The following is a 25,941-nucleotide window of genomic DNA, read 5'->3' as shown; positions in this document are numbered from 1 at the left end:
TATAAATCCGCAGATACTTATGCAAATTCATGTTTTTATACAAAAGATGGAAATTAGATTGAAATCGTTTACATCCTCTAAGCGCTATAATAACTAAGTGACATAGGCTGTTTTCGATATTTTATAAATGCATAAAGTTCTACAGTTTATAAATCGTTAAACAGAATACCAAGTATGACTTGAAATACTGAAAAGTTAACTCGTGTTCCCTGCTACCAAAATTTTCATTTCATTTACTACTAAAATTTCATTTGCCAATTATTTCCAAATACGACACTCCCATTGATCCATTATCATCAAGCGAAGAATACGTCATAATTCTCCCTATTCTCCTAGATACAACAAACATACATAATGACCAGTATCAAAACTTGCTCCGCGCGTAACGATCACGTAACTATCCGTGCAATCACGATATTGCCAAGTCCGTTCCACACCTGGGAGCCCGTTTTCTATCTTCAACTTCATTCTGAATGTCTCTCGATCGTTCAATCTGAAAATATCTTCGCGAAAGGACTTCGACATGGCGGCCAATCGAATGAAAAAAAAGAAGCGAAAGAGAGAAAAAAGATTACTTTCGAGGAACGACCGACCGGTCTTTCTGTGTCTCCTTCACCCAGTCGACCTTGAAACCAGCTGACAAGCCGAGGAAGAAGCAGCTATAGGATCGTTCGAAACGCGGGGGAGGAGGGGGGGATTGCGCAATGCTTCGAAATACCATGACATCGGAACGCCCATTGTCGGACACCCTGCCACATCCTCAGGGTTCCTCTTTGTCTCGGCGAATTCGTAACGAGGAAGAGGATGAGCGAAGGAGTAGATAGAAAAAAAGAGAAGAAACAACAAGAAAAAAGGAAACGTACAAGCCGACGCGCGGTTGCCTCTTCAACCCCTCTTCCACTTGTATATCTGCTCTTTATCTTCCTCTCTTTTTCACTCGCTCTCTAGGTCTCTTTGTATCTTTCGCAGGCAGAATGTCGGCCTGTCCGACGGATGAATTTATTTTCGTACACGCCTTTCGACTTCACCGACAAGAGATTTATGCGAGAATCGCGGTCCGTGGTGAACTTTTAAGCGCACCGGGGATTATTCATACCCCGCGGTTGCTCGATGAGGAATTAACGACGGGGGACGTGTTCGTTTTTCGGCTAAACGCGGAGGGGCTCGTGAAAAAATATATCCTCTATATTTCTTCTCTATTTCGTATTTTCGACGCTATTCTTTTTAATTTCCCGATTTTCGTGAAAGCGTTTTTCGGGAGCGAATCGTAAACTGCATCCTCCTCGCACATATACAGAATGTACTATGATATGTGGAGCTCAGAAGCCAACATACGATGTTATTGATATTTTATTAAAAATAATACGTAGTTAGAGCCTTCCTGCATAATAATTTACCAGTTGGTATTAATGAATTACCAAATTACAGGTTGTGGATTATATTCTTTATAATTTAACATGAAATGAGAAAAGGTGATCCGTAATTTGTAAACTTTGTTAAATTTCACTTGATTTAATAACAAATCTATTACTATTATACAAAGAAATTTATTAGTACTAGTATATTAGTAATTTCTAATTCGTAATTTATAAAATTTAACTAATAATATAAATTTAATTACGTTTAAAATTACGTTCTGTAACCGCGATACTCTGGCTGAAATAACTACTTTCACAGGACTATAATTTTGGAGGAGGCTCGACAGAAGTATGTAAAAAATATTCACTGATATTCAAAATGCACAACTTTTCAAGCACTCTGAATTCCTTTTTAATCACGCAATCGCGAGTCGTGATGATGAGTCTGCGATTGCAAACCCTCTAGCGGCAAAATGAACAGATATCGAAGTTTCGGGCCAAGCTGCCTCTTTTAATCTCCTCTTCCATTAAACTTCGTTAAAATTGAAAACGAAATGTCTAGACTGGTGAAGTTGAAAAAATTCCTGTTATAAAAGTTCTGAAAAATTTGTCATTAATGTTAGAAAAAAAAGTGGGAAAGCTCTCGAGGATTTTTAATACAAGAATTTCGCCTAGTTGGAATGAATTGGTAGAGAGATTCACGAGGTTCCGATAATTCGTTACGTGCGATCGACCTTCGACTCATCGAGTGGCTTCGCTGATCGTCAGTTTGGCTGACGTGTTCTGCTCGATGTATGCTGTTTTATTAAATCGATCAGCAAACGTGCCCACCTCCCTTTTTGTCTTTGATTTCTATACGACGCTGCGACGTTGCCGTCGTCTAACTTCTTCTGAATCATCTTGTTGTCTACCTTCTATCATAACTCAGTATTCAACGACCATGCGAAGCTATTCCAAAGATAAATATTTCACCTCTGATTACTTATCATTATCGTATAACGTATTAGTACATTATATTAAAGAAACATTTCATTTGTAAATTATGTAATTCTTTAAATAAGCTTTGAGTACTATGTTATTGAATAAGATAGTAACTCCATTCATTAGAGGGCGCTGCAGAAATACAGTGACAGTTGTAAGTACATTATTTGGACATCTATTCGGTATATTTATTGAAAGATACTACAAGTTTCATCTTATTTAGTGTTTTACGTTGTAAACAGGATCTTATACATTTATGGGGAATTTAAGTGCGCAAAAATTTGCAGAATGTACAAGAAATACGGTAATAGTTAATTGGGATAGTCAAATACTTCGTCATGTACAAGGATATCTACTAATATTGATAACCTGTAATTTATGGCTTTTAAAATTTTACTACTAATAAGGAATACTAATCCTACAGTCTGCGTGCTACATTCCTAAAAACAATTACCACTTTAAAACGGCACCAAAAAATCAAATAACACCACATAAACCACCGATACATTCATCAATAACACATAACCTTAATACCGGACCGATCGATACGATGGATACTGCAAACTGCAAAAGATCGCTAAAATTCCACGCGCATCGTAGTGAGCTAATTAAAAAGTTTCCTATCCTTGATTGATCCTCGATTAGAAGTAAACAGAAAAAGAGAAGGTCTTCTTGCTCTTAATTGATACTCGAATAACTCCCGATCTAAAGACAGAAACAAAAACCAAACTCAAAAAAGTGAACCCTATATTCTACGTATCCAACAAAACGGTAGAAAACAAAGAACGCAGAAGAACGAGAAAAAAAAAACACGAATGAAACGCGTAGATATATGCGTAGTGTGTATTTGATCGTCGTGTAGCTGGAATTAAAAGCTTCGACACAGAGGAGAAGAAGCGAGAAAGAGAAAGACAGGAAGGCTAACTGTGCGCGAGAGTAGCGGGGGTTGGAGATGCGTCACCGGGAGGAGCGTGACTACCACCCTCGCCCTCCGTGGCTCTTTTGAAGGTCAAGGTTTTCCGCCCCTCTCCCTGTGTACGTGTATACGTGTACACGTACTTGTGTACATGTATATGTGTGTGCGAGCGTGGCAAGAGGATTATGAGGGGGTAAGAAGGGAGGTTGCAGGCGTAGAAGTGTTGGTGAACGAGGACGTGGCGAGGGGTAGATTGAGGTGTGCGTGGGTGGTTGGGGGTGTGTGCCAGGGGTGGCGAGATCCCGGTGCCCAGTATTTATAGCGCTTGCGAACCGGTCGATAGCGGATAGCGACACTGCGCAGTTGGGAAGCCCTCGTACCGAACACCAACCCTTCTCCCCTCTTGCGTTCCTCAATTCTGTCCTTGTCACTCTCGCTGTCTCTGTCAGCAGAGCCTAGCTTCGCCACCCCGTGTTCACCCTTTACCCGACCTCTTACTTGCTCGACCACCCCTTTCGCATCAAGGCTTTTTACTCCCTTTTTCTTGTGTACATTTTCTATCTTGCTCATTCTTTATTCGATTCTACGTACATATATTTGGTTTTATCAGTCTTCTCTCTTTAAACTTAATTTTTTTCTCCTTTCCATTTTTTCTCATGGTAATACGGAGCAATAGGAGAAAGGGAAAAAAGAGGGATGACTTTCCTCCGGGATATTGGTCATGGGTATGTACGTGGTGGGATGTAGTACTCTCCTCTCTTCGCTCCAGGGGACGCGGAATGGTCGATATTGATATTGATTGGAAGTTTTTAGCGGCCGATGGTTTAGAAATTGCGCCTTCCCGAGCGTCAGAGGAACGCTATGGGGATCGTGTTTCGCCCGATGGATCGGGTAATCGCGTGACCTACCGAATGTTTTCAGGTTTCCTACAAGTATCGCCGTGCAAGGTCTATTCTGTTTATCTCTAGTTTTTAAGACCCAAACGAATATGTTTGGTTTTTGTCTTTTCTTTTTTCTCTATTTCCTTTTTCGTAATCGCGGTAGCGTTTACTTGGTTTTTGAATAGATAATTATTTTGTACCAGTGTAGCGGCACATGAATCAAAGAACATTTCGAATCATGTTGTTTTACAAATTGTTGTTGTACAAGTAATGTAAAGACAAATAAACTCCGGACAAAACAATGTCGCCGCTACATGCAACCCTTGAATGAAGACGAATTTCCCCCAACCAGTATAAATAAGTACATATATAAACACAGTACATATCGAGTATCAACGAGTATCAACGAATATCTACAGAGTATGTCCGAGTTATCCGACGAACAATAACGAGTATTTATTCTGCATTTTATATTTTGTATCAACGACTCACGTATACGTCTGTACGTATATTTATTTATTTATTTCATATATGTATTTGACGGACTGCGACAGCAATATTTCGTTTTCGTTATTTCACGATATCTATTCAAGATTAATCCTCTACACCAGAAACACTTTCGAACCATTTAACAACGAAGGTAGCTTGTTCAATGTTAATAATTTCAATCATAATTATCATAACTCATTAGCGTGTACGTATCACCTTATTTCTGGAAGCTACTTTATTGTTTATTTTATTAATTTTAACATAGGATTATTTTACTTATTTTCTCGCTTTGGATATTTTTTCTTGGTTGACCTAATTCTTTCGTTATTAGGTTTATTACGTTATAGAGATTAATGGTGTCTCGTAATATACGAGATTAATTACTCTGTGTGAAGTTCAGAATTAAATTATAAAGTGATAGAGTTTAAATGACTCAAATACCCTTATCCTTACCCTGTATCTCCTTTGAGACACCAAGGTGAGAAACGCTTCCGCTACGCAACTCAGTTCCCGGAAATACATGTTCCTAGCCAACGTTAGTGATCGTGTAAACTGTCCATTCCACGCGTATTCTAAGTATAGGGAGCTCGGGTCTATTTTCGCGGTAATTCATGATGTACGATATCGGAAAATAAGCGGTGACTGGTAACGCTAAATAAAGGCGACCGATTATCGAGTATACTACTATTAATAAGAATCATTCGACTCGACGTTAATTGAGACTCCTACGTGTACATTCATTGGCGGAAAAACGATTAATAAGCTGGAGGGGTGGAGATAAACGATGCAGCTAACGAATCACGAACATCAATTTGCCAATCAGATTTTTCCGAAAAATTGAATCTCCGAGTCCTCGACGCAAGTATTGATCATCGCGGAGGACAATCGTGAGCAATTGGAGTCTGATTGAAAGGTTAGTTTGGTTTTGATTAACTGTCCTATTGCGTCCACTCATTCTTTTTTTCCTTTCGAAAACTATTTGCATGAGTAAGATAACGATAGAATTTTTGTCGAACTAAAGCGATCGAAGAGAATTCAAAATGTTTTAGGAACTTTTTAGAAATGTTCGAGTGAGTAAGGGAATTATAAAATTTTAATCGCCATAAAAATGTCGAAGACAATTAGATATATCTGTTACCTTCCGCCGTAAAAAATTCGATACCAAATAAAGGAACTAAAAACAAATCTGGACAGTCAAAAAAAAAAAAAAAAAAAAGAAATAACAGAGAGTACAGTTAGATAAAGAAACTTGTCTAGAAAAAGGCACGAGAAAGCGACGTATCAACTGTACCTGCCGCAGAGAATAGGAGAGAGAGAGTACGTGGAATGGTGGAAGATGACGAAGCAGCGGTAGAGTATGAGTGAAACAACGAAGAGGAGAAAAGGGAGGTCAGAGGGTTGCTGAGCGCCGCCCCTCTAGTAGTGGGGAGAAAATCTATCGCCATCTTTGTTCAACCGCCGGGATACACAGGAGGGTTGGTACCCCTACTCGCTACTTTCACCGTGAACTAGGGAAAGACAGTCTTCTAAGGGGAAGAACAGACAAGAACAGAATGATCGTGTGGGCGTTACTGCAGAGGAAGATGGAAGCTGGTTAACGCAACAGAGAGGCAAGACGATGGAGATCGGTGGCTAGAAAGGAAGCATAAAAGAGGGATAGAGTGTTAGAAGAGGGTGTAAGAGGGACAATAGAGAGGGATAGCGTTTCGTGCGTTTCGTTGGAGAACTCTAACTACCGGCCGACCGTAAAGGTCGACGTTGCGTTTTCTTTCTTCCTCTCCAAGTCTTTTTTTTCGTTGCTTTATTTCTCCTCTTCGTGGTCGTCTTTCGTCGAATCGTCACATCCTTTAACGACGAGCCAGCTGGTAGCAACCGTTACGTGTTTCTGGGACTCGACGTGCACGAAGTGTTTCCGGTTAATCTTTTTTGCCTTAAAAGATCTTACTTTCTAGACAAATAACTTTGAAATCGTTGCAATAAGATTCAAGTTCACGGTGTTAAATGGATGACGGTTAGAATGTGAAGAAAGAAAAAAAGAAACGTTGCGAAAGATGAAGATTAGAAAGAGAAATCGAAATCGTGGAGGAGAAACGGAAACGCGGCAGTCTCATGGAAAATGTGTCATTTTCTGTCCTTCTCGGCTGACAAGGAAATTTAAAGGGACCGCGAAGAATGGTGGCAGGAGAGGGTAGGATTGTGTGCCGGGATGGTGAAGGTGAGAGGGTAGTTAAAGGATGAAATAGAGTGGGATGGAGGGGCGACGGAGAAATTGAGTCTGGTTCCTTGTATCTCATTCGCCGCGCCCCGTGCCATTAGTTGACCATGAAGAGTATCGTTACGAATCTCTCCCTCTGGAGGACCAGCTGACAGCCTCATTCGACCAAGTGAAACTATCTACAAGTGAAACAAGTCAGTGTTCATCGTTTACCATTCTACAGTAAACCTTTGCAACGAAATAAACAACGCAGGAATTGACCGCGAAGAAAGAAAAAAGAATATTCAAGGAACCACGCCATAAAATAGGATATATTACGGAACAAAGGCTTCCTAATTACGAGGAGATGGGGTAGATATTTTTAACGAGTCTTTATTAACACCGGTTTCTCCGCGTTAATTCCAATTAGTCGGCATAAAAACAACGAAAACCTCATCTCGATTTTTCTTACTGGTATCTTACACAAGGAGCAATTCCTGTTGACTCAATATTTAAAGAAACATACATACTATAAAGCAGGAGAAAAGAAGGTATTGTCAGAGGAGAGAAAGAACGAGGATGACGAAGATATCCTGCGGAACGTGTATGGAAGTATATGTATACCTATCCAGTGGCGGAGGGTCCGCCAGGACCAGCCAGCGAAAACCACCCCTCTTGCCCTTTCCAGTGAAGCGAAAACACACAGAGGGAGCTAGAGTGCGACAGGTGGAGAACAAGGATGAGGATGGAAGAGGAGGGATAGGGATGGGCATTTCGGGGTAGCGAAGGAGAAAGAGGCTAGGTTAGTCGTGTTTGGCTCGTGTGACGAGCGCATGAGAGCGACGAGGAGGGACTTTGGAGGCGATGGTGAAGAGGATGGTGGCCGGCGTTCGGTGGACGAAGAGGGGAAGGATTAGAGGGTGAGAGTTAGGGGCGACGTAGTGGGGGATAGAGGCTGGTTCCGTGCGTTTCGTTGGAGAACTCGTACCATTGGGCGACCGTAAAGGTCGTCGTTGCTCTCTCTCCACGTCGGCACATAGAAGTCGAGCAGCTGGCAGCAACGTCAGCAACGAGGAACGGATCAGTCCACCGTGTGCCAGCCTCGAGGTCCGTGTTTCTCTCTCTCCCTCTTTTTCTCTCTGTCTGGATCCTTTGATCATCGTTCGCGGTGTGGAGAGGCCTGCTCCGAATAATACACGATACGACGATTATCGATACACGAATTTCATCGAGTATATACTTCCTTTTTTCCTCCGTTCTTATTTTGTTCTCGTATAAGAACTAATTTAAAGTTCTACTGGCCCTGGCGATGGAGAAGATGAAACGAAAGGATTTCGGAGAAAAGAATACAAGTTGCCGTTTGAGAATGGAGTTGTTGGAAGATATTACGCGATTGGGATTGGATCTCCATGATTGGACGATCTATAGAGAAATTGTATATTTGAGAGGATTGGTAGAAGAGAAGGAAGGATTTAAAGAAAATCAGCTGTCGAGGTGGACGTCGTCGTTCACGCGATCATGGAATTACTGTCAACGATCGACCGTGGCGATTAGCGTGAGTAACTGGAGGAAGCTAGGATGTAGACGATCACATAGATGGAAAATGTCTGTTTTCCCTTCAACCACTATGTTGTTTCGATTAAGAACGGCCAATTCATGATTTCATGTGTGCAAAGCATATTGTTGTACAGCCAACATTGTGTTCGATGATCATCGAATATTTTTCGATCGTTAGAAACGAAACATGTAATATGATTTGCGTATGACCTATGCTTGCATCATTTTCTTTATTATCATAAGATATTCTACCGTATTTTCATCACTCCGTTTTTCATTATCTGGCTGTTCTATCATCCTCACGTTCATAGCCTCTGGTTTTCTTTGATATATGTATTTCTTGGGAAGTTGTTGCACAACCGGAAAACGCGAATTAAACGTGTAAATACGAAACGTGCCGCCGTTGACGAGTATTTGCACTCCATTGTCTCCACGTCTTCGCTCCCCTTTTCCGTTTGGCCGGGCTCGTTCGCGATTTTGTCGCGTCGTCGATCTCCAGTCGTCATCAGATTAATTTTCAATTTTCGTGAAATCCTTTGTTTTTCAACGTGCAACGTTTCGTTATCGTAAAATAACTGCTTATCGATAAAATTAACATCAGTTGGACTTTGAATTCGTTATAAAATTCAACGCACACGAGAAAGAAATGTTTCATTTACTTCAAACCAGATTTTTATTAAGGCACTCTTACACAGAAAATTATCTACATATAGTTTCTTTATAGCATATATTTGCTATTTGCAATAGGACTGAAGTATCGTTTACAGTGCAATACATATACTTACATATTTAGCTTTAAACGTATTGCATTTTTACATTGAAATAAATTAATGAGAAATAAGGAGAATAATTGCGGCAGTTAACATATCGTCAAACATTTTACGAGCTTGTCGACGGAGCAGATTGAAGCGTTGTGCACTTAAAATGTACACTGAGTCACGTCGACGAAAGACATTTCATTAATTCACGCAAATCCGATGTGAACAATGCGATACATACAAATTAGGCCCGTCCCTGGGCGATTTCTCGTGAACGAACGCATCAACGGCCAAATACCGTTCTCCAACCGCAAGATAATAATCCTAACATTACTGTGACGCTCCAAAAAATTTTATGAAAAGATGATTCATGTTTAGCTAAAAACGCTTCATATTTCATGACTTCACTTCACATCTTTTTATTTATTTCACTTTATTTATTTCACATAGAAATTTTTAACATAGTTAAGAAACTCAGATTTCAATTCCGCCATTAGAGAAATTAATAGATAGTAATTCTAATATCATTCTAGTTGAATGGAAAAATTCTATTAAAAATACATACATACTTCATATATACTTCATAATAGATAATAATTCTCACACCACTATAACTATTCCAAAAATTCTGCCAAAAAATATTTCATATTATAAAAGTCGTTTATACATTCAAAGAGACTCAAATCACAACTGTATCATTAAGAAGATTATTTTGTCAATCTAAGTTGTCGTTTCGCGACCTTAAATCAACCTGTCTACAGCGTTCTCGTTTCATTTTCCCGCGATGCAATATCATTTCGGTGGACGTCTGTTATTTCATGCTCTACCGCTGAATTATACTATCGTATTACTACTTTGTGTACCTGGTCGCGTTCCACGGTTCGCGTTTGATACGTGTAATCTAAGAAAATCGTCTCTCCAGGGCAGACGACGCGAAGAAGTTCCAAAGTACATTTGAAATTGCCGCGTGAAGCGGACGGGTCCATTGCAATGATCGGCGCGGTGATGCAGCTCTGATCTTATTGGCCAATTCACAGCGACGAGTACAATGGCGTAGGGAAGACGAAGTGCCCGTGCAAGGACGAATTATGTAATTGAGACGAGATACAGCTTAACGTCACTAATAATGAATTATTTGTTCGAGCGCGAACGAAAATCAGGTGATTCTAACTGGAACTGTTCCCGTAACAAAACATCTGTTATAGCATTGCTGAAGTGTGTTCGAAGTTTCAAGGACATCTTGTTTATGATTTGTGGGTCGTAATCCCAGATCGATATTCAATACCTTGCATCGTATAATTGAACTTTCGGAATTTTTCTTTGTTTATACGCATCTTCAATAAATTTAAATGCCAAAATATTATTATACAAAATATGATAATGACATGTTATATTAACATCGTGAAACATTTTATACTTTACTCTATTACTTAATTTTATGTTATGTTAGTAAAAGTCAAATGAATAATACAATAAAAATGAAAAATTTTCTTCGATTAATTAAAAAAAATGCTGTATTCGTGCGCAAAGTTTTGGGTATGTTGATAAAAATAAAGTCACGAACAAAGCAGGGAAATGTATACGTATTTCTCCTGGGCAATTATTTACGTAAACTTAGCTAGAAGCTCGCCGCAAGTACACGTGTCAAGTGGAACGCGCGCGCGGTCGCATGTATCAGCTACGCGTTCTCCAAAACTGTGCACAATGATGTACGGACAATACGAAAAAGACCTGCGAGGCTGCCTCGGGGCGAGCCAACGATTGTCGGTTTTTTGTCGAGATCAAAGGTGTCCCGTAGTTTCAGCTATGTATAGTATACAGACAGTGCGAGGCACGCCTTGCGAGGCAGCCTTGTTGGTCTGTCTCGTACTCTGTACACTTTACATATATAGCTTAAACGAACCCTCCTCGTCGCCTATATGGGCGAGTTTCGCGAATGTCGGCTCGGACGATAAATTCGTATCGTGAATCAAATGCGATTGGCTAGCTGACAGTGACGTCAAGCCGGTGGGCAGCCGTCAAGTGGCAAGGCTGTGTCGCGTTCACTAGAGATTTGTAAAAATTCGCTTCCTTTTCTTCCCTTCTCTCCCCGATCTTTCATAATCGGAACCTATTATTACGACGATACAACGACAAATTTACCGAAGACTATGAATCATCTATGGCTGACGCAAACATCACGTGATGGCTTAGTTTTTTTTTCAGGAAACATAATGTGTTGCCTCCAGTTAGAATTAATCGGATTCCGCGTCTCTCTTTTGCGTATATTCTCAATATTTGCATATGTATTTGAGATATACGAGTGTGTACACACGTAACATTTATCTAACGATGACAACTTTCCCGTTTCTTTTTTCCGGTTTCCTTGGCTGGGCGGCGATCGATGATGGGTGGTTGCAGTGAGCAGGCTCCATTGCGAATCCGAGTCCTTCAAAATGGACTTGATCCTGGACATCAACAGCTGGCTTTACCCTATGGAACTTGGTGAGTACCCTTCCACGATTTTTATTTTTAATATGAGACAACATCAAGATAATTGGACTACAACTATAATTGAGGATATTATTAGTAGATATAGTAGATTAAAGAACTATTGGCATTTTTCTGAAATATTTTGGTACACTGAAATTAGATGTGTATCAATACCAAAGAAGAATTAAAATTTTTATTTCATTAAATTTCATTTTTTCTTTTAATTTAAAGTTAAAGAAGAATTTTAAGAAAAATTTTCATAATTAAAAAAATATTTTATAATCTCAAAGTATGACCCAGCTATTGTCAAATATAACTTCAACCAGATAGAGTAGCTTCACGAAAACCACTTCTCTTGATAAAAAACATATGGTCCTCATTATACCATGTGTCGACCAATGTGACAAATCCAGCGATGATCAACGACGTTAAACTCTCTAACGAACAAAAATATTTTTGACCCAAAGTTATACGTGCTTGAAGATATGTGTGTTCTATTTAAACTTGTCAGAGTTTAAGAATTCTAATTTCACAAAAGAAGGTACCGGTCATATAGGACGAGTTCCATACATAATTAATGACCGTCGTTTTTAGACTTACTTTCTTGTCAGCGGTAAAATTTCGTTTGCTTATATTATAATTTTCACTTGACAACGTTGTCGAGAGGGAAAAATACTTAAACAACGTCTGTTGGCAAAGGGACGACTCAGATCGCATGAAAATTCTGTTTGCTATAGCACAGAGGCGCTGTCAGGAGCTCTTAGGTGTTTGTTTACATCGTGCGCGGCTCGCAACTTTGCGTGCGTACACTTGTTCGATATATGTATGTAGTCACGGTCTGTAAATGTTGCAAGATAAATATTGAGTTTACCATCTCCTTTAATTCGACGTAGTGTCTAAAAGTTTCATCATCGTTGTGAAGTACATATTTTCACGATTCAAGTCGTGTATAATGCTAAGATTAAACGTATTAATTGATGCCATGGAAAAGCAAAATTTTAACTTAGAATTGTATGTATATTTAGTAACTTAAATTCAATTTTGTTTTATATATTGCGAGAAAATTTTTGATGATATCGTTTCGAATGGAAGGAACATAATTTAATACATTTTTTATCTTCCACAAAGGAAGCGATACTCATACTTTTAATCAAAGCAGGAGCGATATCAGTAAAAACGATCAGTAATTACTGCGAATACGTAGACCAGATATTATCGAACGTTCGATAAATGTACGAAGCTAAAATACATTCTATCGGGGCTACAAACAATACTATACTATACGATATTGTTTGTTACGCTTGTCTATTTTCATTCCGACGACCAAAACACACGTAAAGATGTGAATTCCGAAGCGCAGAATGAAATATATGTTCGTTTATAAAAGTGGCGGAACAGGTGGGGTGAATTTGGCAACCGCGACGATATTTAGAAATTTCTATTTTCCTTCTTGAGCGAATTTCGGGTACCGCCCGTTTTCCGGTTGAGCAACGAATGCCAAAATCATTGATGCGCTAAAATTGTTCCATGTTTTCCTTCATTTATGAGTAGAAACTCATAATAAAGCGTATTTGAGGCCTGAGATAGTGTACAAATTTATTGTAAAAATTAGAAGATAGATGATACGATTGTTTTATCACGCACGATTGATATCGAAGAAATTTATATAAACGGCGCGTCATATTTGGCACTTTGGTAAACACGACACGTGTTTCGTGCTAAAAGACACACGTGCTGCTCCAAGCGTGTCTTTTTATTCTTGTGGTTCTACCACTTCTTGGTTTAGACGTGCGAAGGACGACCTTGGTTAATGGACACTGCCGGAACGTGTTCCGCACAGCTCGAAGCGAGTTGCTGCTGGCCTACTGTGTACTTACATCTTTCAAGGTGACTTCTTTTGCTTTTTTTGTGCCAATGAACTGTTTTCGTCTACGACCTCGTCGTGTTTAAGACACGTGAGCCGTCTACTTTTGGATGTGGAGATACGACGTATTTTCGTCTCTTTTTTTTTTAAGAAACACGCTTCTGTCGTCATTTAGTTTTAGTTTCTTCAACGTCGCTTCTTTATGAATTCCGTGTCTTTGAAAAGCTGCTGGAGCTTACGGCGACGCGGACGTGCAAAACGACGCGACGTCTATATCTCTACGTGTAAGTTGATGCTAAACTGTGTCATTAATGGAAGAGGAGGTAAGGAGGAAAAATATTTGTTGACTGCTGAAATACGTTGTACATATTATATTCGATATATGCAATAAGAATCAGATCATTAGAAAATTTCTGAACATTTCCAAATTCGACTTAAATTTGTTTCCGATTCAGTCTGATGAAAAAAATAGCACGTGTAATATAATGTATATTAGATTCGTAAATGCTCAAGGCCACGTCACGCTGCAGCAAACCTCTAACCCCTCCTCCCTCCAAATATCGTCATTTTGACTCGGCTCACGGACAGTTCTGGATGTATCTCGTTGATTCGGGCGTTGCAGAGGGAGTGGGTGCGTCACACCCATCGGTAGCAAGGAAGGGAGAAAGAGGTGGGGTGCACCGCATCGTCGATCCACCCCTGCCTGTTCACTATGTTTACAGATTCATATCCTGTTTCCTTGTTGCTACTCTGAGAATGGCGTTTCCTTCTGCGTCTTTCTTGTAACCCCCGATCAACTTCAATATTGTATAGCTCAATTTATCTCTTTTATTATATTGCCTATTATGTTGTAGTATTGCAGAAACAACAAAATAGAGTCATAAATATATATTAAATACATACATACTAATTCTAGAAATTCATATTATAACTAAGAAGTTTTATTCGTGTAAAAATAAAAGTCTTATAGCTATAACGTAATCTGTAGCATAATCGAAATCTATATAGTAAAAAAGGAATGGAGATCGTTGGTTTACAGCTGGCGAGGAGCAAAGAGGCGGGATAGATTTTGCAGGAAGGAGCTTGTCGATCGTGCAGAATAGAGCGCGTGGAATTGTGTTGGAAGGGGAACGAAGGTTAGTCCATAGGGCCAGGCAGTCCCGCTGTATTGACGCGCGGCGCACAGGCTTGCGCGAGATGACGCAATCTGCCTCCCATGCGCCCCGCTTTGCCCGTACCACATTCTACTCCCCACTCTGTTCTCCGTCGCTCGTATTCCACTCCTCTCTCCTGCTTCAGCCGGCAGCTCCCATAAGTTCAATGCCAAGGTCAAAACGTCCACGACTCGTAGCCGTGTCGGTCGCGATACTCGTTCGCCGAGAGAAGAAGCAGTTTGTGTGTGTGTTCGTCTGTACTCTCTTCTCTGATCGTGTGCTGCCTTGCTTTTGGTGGTATCACTCGTCGTCGTCGTCGGCGTTGTTGTTGTCGTCGTTGTCGTTGTTGTCGTCGTTGTCGCCGTTGTCGTCGTTGTCGTCGTTGTCGTCGTTGTCGTCGTGGTCGTCGTAGTCGTGGTCGTTATCGTCGTCGTTTTCGTGGTCGTCGTCGTTATCTTCGTTGTCGTCGTCGTCGTCATCGCTATCTGTCGTTTCATCGAGCGTATATTCGCGTTCACCTCCCTGGTCGCGTATCGCGCGCGCTTTTTCCGCCGGTTACTTCGTAGCCGGCAAGCGCCTACGTGCCACCGTCTTCTTCGTGTGCACGCAGTTTCGTTTCGCACCGCGCGACTAACCTATATTAAACTACGCACGGACATGTTGAATTACATGAAGTTAAGATGTGTTACGGATTACGCAGTGAGAAGGAGGATATCGACTGCGAAGGCAGTGGAAAAAGGATGGGACTCTGCAAATCGTCATAATGTAAACGTTATATGTGGTTATCCGAGGAATGCAGTTGTTGCAGTGTGCTGGCAATTGCCTTGAGCTGTAGGCAAGATTATGGTGCAGGTGCGTGAATATTGAAATAGAGAACGAAAGTTACTCTGTGCGGAAAATGCGGATGCGCGATCATATCAAGAATGGATATAAACTATCGTTGAATTCTCTCTTCCTCTCCACTGTGCTTAATGTCGTGAGACAAGATGGCGGTTTTCGATAGACCCTGGAACATGTTAAAGCTTTCGTACGCGGGGGTGGTCGATGTTGCTGAATGTGTTATGTCGTATTGTTATCTTTCAAAATGTCTTTCGTTGTTTTCAATTTAAAATAAAGCTTTATTTAAGCATTTAGTAATATCGGATTGTAATGTAATACCGCTAATTTTGTCTACCATATTTTCTCGTATATATACCGTATTGACGTTTCAAATATTTATAACGCAGTGCAGTTTTGTAAATCGCCTTCGAAAACAACTGTGTTCTAGGAACGCCTAAATTTAGTTTAAAGTATTAATATGCGTCTCTGGTGCAAGGGAATTAATGATACGCGTTGCTGTCAGTGTCAAGGTTAATGCTGTAAATCACGCGAGCCCATATCCTTTGCTCGGTTCGCATTGGTTGTAATATGGCTGGGGTTGATAATATGGTCCTGTATCGCTCAACTAGATAATCTATAATCGTTATACCATTATCGTGATGTAAGCCTGACCCCACAGACATCTCGTAACATGATCAATTGGTTATGTAGATTTTTCTAACTCCGTTTTCATTCGTCGTTTCTTTGTGTCCTCCTCGACATTGCCACGGCCGGTAATATCGATTACCATACTATATCTATCATCGACATAGTATAGAATTCTAACCTTGACCCTTGTTCTCTGGGATTCTTACGTGCGAGCTTCGCGGCGCTTCCTATTTAATCGAATAGGTGCAATAGAGAAGTGGTATGTTTCATTCAACTACGTGTTTAATGTAATTCCGCTGATAATGTAATTACGTTGACAATTTTGTTCTTTTCATTTAGCGCCCCAGTTTTCTATGTCGCTAGTAGTCCTATTCCCTGTATAGGTTAACCTCTCCCCATGCATCCCTTCCTTTCGATCTCCCTACTTTCCATCTTTCACCCCTTTCCTTCCCTACTATGTGATTATTCAACGACCCATTCCGAATACGCATTATATTTACATATATTCTTTAAGGATTGCTTCCTTTTATGAAATATCTTATTCTATCTTGTTACGATATATTAATATTCTTTTTTATTATAACAATTTCAACATGAGAAATTCTTTAATATTTATATAATGTGAATGAATATTTACATAATACTAACAATAACTATATTTTTGAAATATTCTCCCGCTATTGTTCGATTACCCTCACTTCCGCTAATTTAGAACCTATTTTGTTACGGTAATTTCTGAAGCTTTTCCTACTCTATCCACCGCTTGCATAATCATCGGTAGGACGCGTATAATCGATATGACATATGTTGTATTAAGTTTTCGTGTTTCCTTCCAAATGTGCGATAACGTGTCGTGTCACGTTTGTAACGTGCGATGTATGATGCAATAAGAGGGGAAAACGTCAATCGGTTTTCTCGTTTCTTTATCGTGTGCACACACGTATGTGTCTATAGTCTGTTCCGCGAAAGTAGCGGTATGAAGACGGACGGGTCCTATTGGTTTAAATCCGATCAACCATGTATGTATTTCGTTTGAAACGTGGCGAAACGAACGTCTGCAACGCCCTCCCAGTCGTATTTTCAATGCAGTCACCTTGAGGTTTATTATTAGGTATCAATTTCCGTGTTTCGACGTTGCGGATTTTTGCTGCGTCAATATTTAGATAAAGGCAAAAAGCTTCTTAAAATGGTTACATATGTTATTTGTAAAACTATTTTTCAAATGGTATAGTTTATTAGAATATTCTGATTCCTTTTTTCAGGTGATAAATTTCGTTTGGTTCTTGCAACGACCTTGAGGGAGGACGGTTATCCCGATGGAGGGGAGTGGAACGCGACGGAACAGGAAGGCGGCTCCAGAGCAGATAGTTTTGAATACGTGATGTCCGGTATGGTTTATCGAATCGAAGGCGATGAGGCAAGCAACGAGCCTAGCAGTAGACTGTAAGTGATTTTTTACATTTGGCTTTTTACAGTAAAATCTTGGTGGATCTTTTAGCAGAATAAAATGTCAAACATTTTGAAACGTTAGATTTTTAGATGTCAGAAGAATGGATTGAGAATTTTTTCTTCACATATTTTTCCAGATAGTACTAAATATATATTCCATTATCTTAGACATAAAAAAGTAATAAAATTGTATTGAACATTAGAACCAAGTATCTAGAAATTATCTATATTTTTATATTATCCATTGAAATATAACATCCATTTCGGATTATGTAGAATTAAATTAGAAATTTTAAAAACTTTCAAAAAAAATCATACGAAAAGATTATGAAAAAGATAGATATATCTGAAACACGTCACGTCTGTATCACTATTTTATTCTGTTACGATCCACCGTAATCGTTTGGCGTATCGTGCGTGCACGCACGCAACGTCACATTGTGACGTCATTCGCACGCGTCAACGACGTGCGTAAACGCGCCCTCTTTCTACTGTGATCTCTGATTGGCTCGCTTCCAGTGCTCAATGAAGTTCCGTGAGAGTTTTTATAACCTTCAAAAAGAACCCATGAAGTGTTCTTCGGTAGTACGAAAAATGAAAAGAAATAAACGCATTAACATTAGTGTGGTGTTAAACAATTAATTTATTTCTTAACCAATTTGCGTAATATATACTAACGTATGATAAAAACATAAACGCTACCGACGTTAGTAGCTTGGTAAAAAATTCTATAATAAATATGATCTTGCGATAATGAAAATATATGTTTCTTGGAATTTTGTGAATATAACTTTCAAATTAGATTTATATAAATTATATGGTTAACTTTCTAGTTATATTTTATAAATGACAAAAACTCCCAGTGATTAGTTAGAATAGGACGAAGTTATTCTATTGGAAGAGGCCCCGTGATAACCCTGTTTTGAACGACTTATCGTTTAACCTTGAAACTTGACTACCGTCACGTACAGTGTATATAGCAGAAGCCGCTTTGATGTCTGATCGTTGCCGGTCTCGTCGTAAACTGCGCGCGCGAACTCTATCCGGCTTTGTGTACACGTTTGAATTCGCATATAGCGCTGAAGATAGGAGAATACAGCGTGGCCGACGCTCGATAAGATAAGTAAACTCGGTGCTATACGTAAAGGGATTTTAAATTGTTCGTAAAGCTTATGTAATTGTTTTGTTTCACTAATTATACATGTATATTATATTTATTCCTGATCCCGTACTTTTCCGTTCCCATTATTTATGTTACTTTTTCTTATATTTTGTTTTAAAGATTAGTTATCATACAAAAAAGCAAAATGAATAATTGTCAGGTATGTGTACATACATATATTAAGGTTAGAGTGATCGATCATCTTGAGTTTGAATAATAAGTTTTTCTTCTTAAGTGGAACCTTGGTATAACTGTAAGTTGACCACTATGCGACAGTTAACAGTTCATTAAACATTAAAAAAAAAAAAAATTTGCTTCCAGTCGGTATCAATAATGTCATATTCAGTTATCAGTCTTATTATGATTCATAGTTCATTGGTTCTCTTGCTATCTTCACATACATGTTTCCATTAGCTTTTTATTGCCAGATTTTATCATGTACGATAGCTATTTTCTAATCTTCCGGGACTTTCAGAAATTCAATTATTGAACGGCATGTGTGCCTCACGTTACATCAGATATGTAGTTTTTCATATTTTTAATGAAACTATTCGAGGAGAAATAAAGTTTATGAAACAAGGAAATTATTCACCAACAAAATGATAAATTTTAATATCTAAACATTGGATTAATAATGAATGCGGCAAATAACATTGAATCAATAATCAATGAAAGCACAATGAGGGTCCTCAGGGTCCCTCTTTTTAAAAGCCATCAACCAAAGAAGAACCGTGGAAAGATCTGATTATCATCCAACCCGTTCGGTCGGTAAAAGCGAAACGGAAATGGTGAACGGGCTCTCGGAGAACAGGGAGCCACTCTGCGTTCACTCGGTGGGTAATGAAGCGAGTGAACACAGCTGGTGGTATCTCAGTTTTCTGAGGGCGTTAGCAGCCCATTGAGTTACCTGCAGATCCTCTATGGTGATTTTATGAAGGGACAATAAAAGGAAGTAACAATAAAAACGATCATAAAATTGTACTTTAACTGGAAAACATCAGATACGAAGTCTACATTGATATTTATGGGATCCTATAATAACGCACTCAACAATTTATGGATTGAAAGTCATAAAGATTGTCATAACCAAATAATATTTGCTACTACGGATTATGAAAGCAGCTTAAATATTTACACTGTCAATCAGATTGTATATCGATATCAGCTATGCATAGATAACGAAAGTTAAGAATTACTCAGGTGTTTAATGACACGATTGGCTCCAAGCAAGCAATCAAGCAATTTAATATGGTTTATTGTGGTGCGCCTCTACTGATAGCACGAGTCCACCAAATAGGGGCGTGACAGATGAGAAATGAATTATTGATCCTCTGGCAAGCTCTGGCTGATCCTCTGGCAAGCCGAACAATACGCAAGTACGCATGTCATCATAATAATGAAACTTCTCTGAAGATGAAGTCTTCAATGAATTTCTTAGTAGTTGAACAATCTTTCAACTTGTTTATTCAAAAGGTATTTCCTAAATTAAATATCTATAAAATAGAAACGTTATGGAGGTTCTTATATTCAAATTAAAATAACGATCCTGTTAGTGGGCTGGTAATAACGAAAAGACTTTTGGATTATTAATGCAAACAGGGAGCGCGTATGCGCAACGCGCATGCGTGGTCGCCATAAATCGTATATTTGAATTGGTTCAGGGCGCGCGACGCGCTAGGATGCGCACAAGGTCGACTGTGCTGTCAAAATCAGCTGACGCTCTGGTGACCAATCAGCTGATTCTCAACTTCTCAGCAGAAGACTTCCCTCCTAGTTACGAATTCTTAGAGGGCGCTAAGTTTCCATTATGTGTTTCATTAGTTCCTTATTTGAAGATCTATACGCCGCCGTCCTATAAATTAATTTCCTTTTAATGGAACCAATTTAATTATTCATCCATTTGTTGATTATTAAGAAGATCTAAATTTGAAAGAACATTTTCTAAATTTCAAGTCTTTTTAAGTAACCTAACCCCAATTATAATTAAAGGAATTTGTTTTGTAGTAGTAATTTAAATAAATCAAGTACTTTTACAGACGTATTGGTATTCCTATTAATAAACTTTTACATTTTTATATATGAATTATATTTCATCTTCTTTCTATTCCAATAAATATAATGTAAATGTTAGAGTTGCTTTATTGCTGCAAACTCTTCAATTGAAGATTTCTTTCGAACTGAAATTCAGTGCGTAATTTTGTTAGGAAGCAAAGAATCAGATAGAACAATGTAGTAAAATGCGTAGTGAAGAGTCTTGCGAGAAGCTAACATGATTAGAAGCCGCACTTGATATCCTCTGATGTGTTCATTAGATCATTGCAGCGTTAATGCTTGGCGTGACATCATCGCTGCCATTATAATGATTAACGTCCCCAGTGAAAACAATTTAATTTCTAATTATTGCGTATTTGTATATATTTAGGATGACTTAATATTTAATCAAAAATATGAATGATTCTAAAGAATTGTCATTCTTTTGTAGAATAACAACTTTGGTGCGAAAAATACCATTCAATGCGCGCATAAATTAATTTTTATCTCCCTAACGCGGCACTGGGAAACGCAGGCTCAAAATAATATAACATATAGACAGTGTGTATTATCGTAGTTTCTGTTATCTGCAGTGTAAGCAGCAGTGCACAAATATAGACATTCACTATTTCAATAATTATATCATGATAGTATAAATGGAATAATCGAATCACGTTATTCCGATTAAATCTTAATGAATTCTCAATTCCTCTCTCTGTGATCCGCTTATGACGATCCCCTGAAATGGATTGCGTTAGTCTAGTAACAATTGTTTTTATATCAATCGTAAATCAGGATTTCCTAACATTAAAACAATATTATGTAGAGATATTCGCTATTACGTTAATACCTCAATGGAAGATATTTATGCAAATTTGTGTCGAGATGAATAGTCAAAGAGATAGGATTTAGATGAAGATTTGTTTCGTCTTTAATGGATGTTTTGTACATTTTACATAATATGTGTACTTTGAAAATTTGTTCTATAAATACATGAATATTCGTAATCTACTCGAAATTGACATTTATCAGCATTCAGAATTAGCGTTTCCTAATAATATTTTCTAATTAAATTACAATTTCTTTACTATTACAAATATGTCTAAGGAAATTTATTCTAAAAATTTGTTAGACTTGTGTTAAACACTCGTAGGCATTGACAAACAAGATCAAAATTATCACAGGCGTAGGCGAATAGCTTTAGATTCAAGGTCTCTGCACCTAAAAGGTTTTAATGCTTTCTATACATTTTACTACAGCATTCCAATCTATATTTGTAAATAACTTCATTACACTTCGATTTCAAAATATGTCTATTATTCCATAAAGATATAAAATTGATCAAAAGAATATACTTAAAACTAGAATAAAAATTGAAGATATTATAGTGAAATCATAAAAATGGACAGATTGGGTTAACCTTGTTTGCATGTTTTAAAATTCGAATATAGTAATTTGAGATATATAGGGGGAGATAAGAAGTTTTGTCAGAATATTTAACAAAGAATGTTATAATGTACAATTTGTATGTTAAAACACTATATACATTTTGGCTAATATTTATTGAAATATAATTTCCACTCAGAGTCCCACGAACCTAAGTTGAACAGTCTGAACAGTTAATTTATAACTCTATATATCTCTTCCGCCAATTATACAACAAAAGACCCTTTTTTACCATCAGAGTGTCTAACAAGTTCTTCAGTGTAAGGGAGCTCAGAATGAAAAAGCGACCGTGTTCGAACTCGTCCTGACGTTGTAAATATATCCGTGTAACTTGGTGGAAAATTTAACCGCCACGTCACTCGACTTTGCGTTCCTAGAAAACTCGTGCGAGCACAGCAAAGAGGGAGAGCGACGAGCACATAAAAACATCGCGTTACGGCTTGCAACAAAGGGTCGTCTAGGTGGCGCTAGGAGTAAGGGGAGTAGGGTTATGTAAGACGCGCTGCGACGACAGCGAACATTGCAGCATCGCGTTTTTGGCAGGGAGGTACGTTTTCATTCCGTCCTCTAATGAGCACGCTCCTTTCTAGTGTGTCATCGATGATGGTGCAGGTGTGTATAAGAATTCATTAGATACATGATGAGTCAAATAATAGTATTAATAGTTGTTCTATAGTTATAATAAAATTTTAAATTTAGTGGAATAATGGAAGTAGGATGCAACAATTTCTAATAATCAAATCTTAAATTTAGTAGAATAATAAGAAAGGATGCAATCATCTCTAAAGGCGGAGTCCTAATTTTAGAGAAATAATGAAAAGTCAGTGAAATTTAATGAAAAAGCTTTTTTGGGAAATGATTAAAATATAAAGGAGATAATTAATGGTAAAATTATTATTCCTGAATAATGCTTCATTATATATTATTTATTTTTTAAGGAAGTTAGGTGTTGCAAGGTTTGAAACTTTTGGTCAATGGTTATTTTGCATTTAAAACACTGTTAAAACGATGAAAATAGAGGTGCCTACAACGTGCCAGTATGACGTACGTCACTGGTCAGCTCGTAGCCTTGTACTTTAGAGGCTCTATGTACTCATTGTATATAGACTATCCGGAAGAGCGGAAGGAGGAAGGGAATGCACCGTCACGTAATGCAGGCATTATGCAATCCTGTCCCGACTATTTAACAACAGCTGATCACACTTTTAGCTTGTACAATTTTTCACAACTACCGTGTACGAAACACACGTTCTTATTTAACATACATTCCCAGGAATGTTCTTTTATTTGTATAACAAAAAGATATTCGTCAAAATTGTTGACCTATCATACATTATTATTTTAATATTGCCATAAAACAATATCAAGCAATGACAAATAGGACACGAATTCCTACTAAATTCACTCCAATGACACTATCATTTCTTACTTCAATTTCCTTTCAAAATTTCTCCTTTCAAGCACAATTTATCTCACTTTATATGTCCTTTCTGACCCTCGACCTATCATTTTTCGTTCTAAATTCGCGGTATTCGTAAATTCGGTCGGTCTGAAACTTGGACCAGTCGCTCGGTCCCGTTGTTAATGTTATTGTCTCATTTAGGAAACTCTCAACGGTGTGTTGAGAATTATTTTACAGCTACAGAGTGATAAATACAGAGAAACAGTCACGTACAAGTTGGAGTTACTCGTTGACGTCACGTCGTGAGCGCAGAAGGGGACTCAGTGGTTCCAGTTATTCGATTATGTTACATTAATCCACGTATTCCGAGCAGTACGATTCTAGCTGCATCGCTGCAGTTCCATATATCTCGTTAGACCCTCTAATTCCACCATGGATGAATACATCCACCTAAACTCACCATAAACTCTGTTACAAGGTATTAGATTCCTTGTAATTGACGGAAAGAATAGTAGATTATTCTAAAACATTTACGTAAACACTTAAGTTAATTACTAAGGTGAGATTCATTAGATCTTGGCTATTTTTACTTTCGTGATAATTTACGAAATATCAAGAATTGTGAGATGCTTTGTGTATCAGTATATCCACGTAGTCTTCTCATAAATAACGTTGCAAAATGTTAAGCGTCCTCTGAATATAAAGAATTGGTATCGGTATCTTGAATGGAAAATTCTTTACAAACTTTTATGCAAACATTCAAGTTAATTGGCAAGTAGAAGTCTTTTGGGTCTTCTAAATCGTGATAATTTTTAATTTTGTGATAATTCGAAAAATATACATTGCTACATGTTTCCTAGATATGTAACCTACTTTTACGACTTAATTACAAAATTTAACAAAAGTCGAATTAACTTTCTACAATTGACCAATATAAAATTGATAACTTAAAAGCAGGTAGATTTTCTCTTGTGCTGCCTGGTCATAGTATCAAACGAGAATGGTCTGGTCCAAGGCAGAATTATTATTTCGATATAATCGACCCGCCTGTTTTTCGTTCAAACGATCTAGGTCAACTGTCGCCGATGATATCGGCGCCTCTCAAATCTCTTCCTCTCTTTGAATATGCAAATACGCACAGTGATTCATATGTTTCCATAGATACGTTCATACGTCAAGATAGCGGATGTTATTTGCTCTTTCTCCTAATATTTTCGCACAGGCAATGATGGTACATGACCATTGTTGGCCAAGTAGATCGTTTGTCTTTGCTTAAGAATGAAACGCGTCTTGTATCTTCGAAACATAAATTCCCTATGTGTATTGTTCTGTCAAAATGACTTTACCTTAACTATATATTATACGTACACGGTGGACAAAATTATTTGGAAGAAATTAGTTCAATTTAAATACATCATATCTTTTTGTTAAACCTATTAAATTAATTTATGCTAAATAAGATTAAATTACTTTACTTTAGATATTATATAATTTATATAATATTTATAAATATTTTGTATATCTGTACAGTTCTAAATTTTCCAAAATCGTAGGAACATCCACAGTCCATACACCAAATATATATTTTAATATCTTTTACTCTTTCATACTAAAACTCTTTTTACATTACATTCACTTTATTGATCAAACTGAGACAAGCTTTCGCACGATTACTATTATCTATTACTTATGAAGACTATATTCTCTTATCATTCCCCTTATTCTACATACAACCAACGTAGACGAAAAAGAAGACAATCTTCCATATCTAATATCTTCCCAGTAATACCATGAATTATTTTAAGCCAGCTCCAACAAATTGGCACCAAGAGAAATGTATCCTTGCTTCCTGCACCCCCCGTATGTTCCTTATGTTTCATCAACCCGCCTTATGACCTTTATCATTCTGAATTATATCCTCTATTCATTCCCAACAGAACAGCATCCGAGAGCAACGTTATATTATTTATTGCCGCGATTTACGACGAATTCATACCTCCACGTTTTCACTCGATTCATCCAATTCCTAGACAGTATAATAGCACATTCGTTCAGCGCTTTCAGAGTTCAGAGAGTTCTTTCATGCATTGATAAGCTAGCGGCGCGTAATGCATAATTCACGAATCGAGCCCACGATATCACAATTTTCCAGCGAGCAGGTTCCTTTTTGTAAATAATGCGTGCGCCGACTTCCGTTCCAAAGCCGATATATTCACCAGGTACACGCACACATGCACTATCATCTTTATCTTCTCTCTTTTCCTCTCTGTGGCCAGTCGTGTTCCCGGACACGAGCCCCAGGCTCTCCGGTTCCCAGGGGTGACCCAGTTTCGCTTATCCCCTCACGGTCGTTCCGCACT

At 38.2% G+C, this 25,941-nt stretch overlaps 1 protein-coding gene across 6 annotated transcripts in view; it reads left to right on the top strand.

The window, feature by feature from the left end:
* LOC105665726 (DNA-directed RNA polymerases I, II, and III subunit RPABC3) overlaps positions 1-25,941 on the top strand; it is a 72,404-nt gene that overhangs the window by 19,825 nt on the left and 26,638 nt on the right. For 2 of the 6 annotated variants that reach the window (XM_012308491.3, XM_048405846.1), the window contains exons 2-3: positions 11,535-11,618; positions 17,354-17,534. In XM_012308491.3, coding sequence (XP_012163881.1) covers positions 11,535-11,618; positions 17,354-17,534 — 265 coding nt within the window. Of the gene's footprint in view, positions 1-6,339; positions 8,375-10,081; positions 10,225-11,534; positions 11,619-14,813; positions 15,477-17,353; positions 17,535-25,941 lie in introns of those variants that run through there. The other 4 variants (XM_048405849.1, XM_048405847.1, XM_048405848.1 and 1 more) reach the window with 4 other exon arrangements.

This window comes from Bombus terrestris, chromosome 5, assembly GCF_910591885.1.
Source record: "Bombus terrestris chromosome 5, iyBomTerr1.2, whole genome shotgun sequence".
In the NCBI taxonomy this organism is placed as follows: domain Eukaryota; kingdom Metazoa; phylum Arthropoda; class Insecta; order Hymenoptera; family Apidae; genus Bombus; species Bombus terrestris.
The sequence above is the reverse complement of the archived record's forward strand: the minus strand, read 5'-3'. Positions and strand labels throughout refer to the sequence as shown.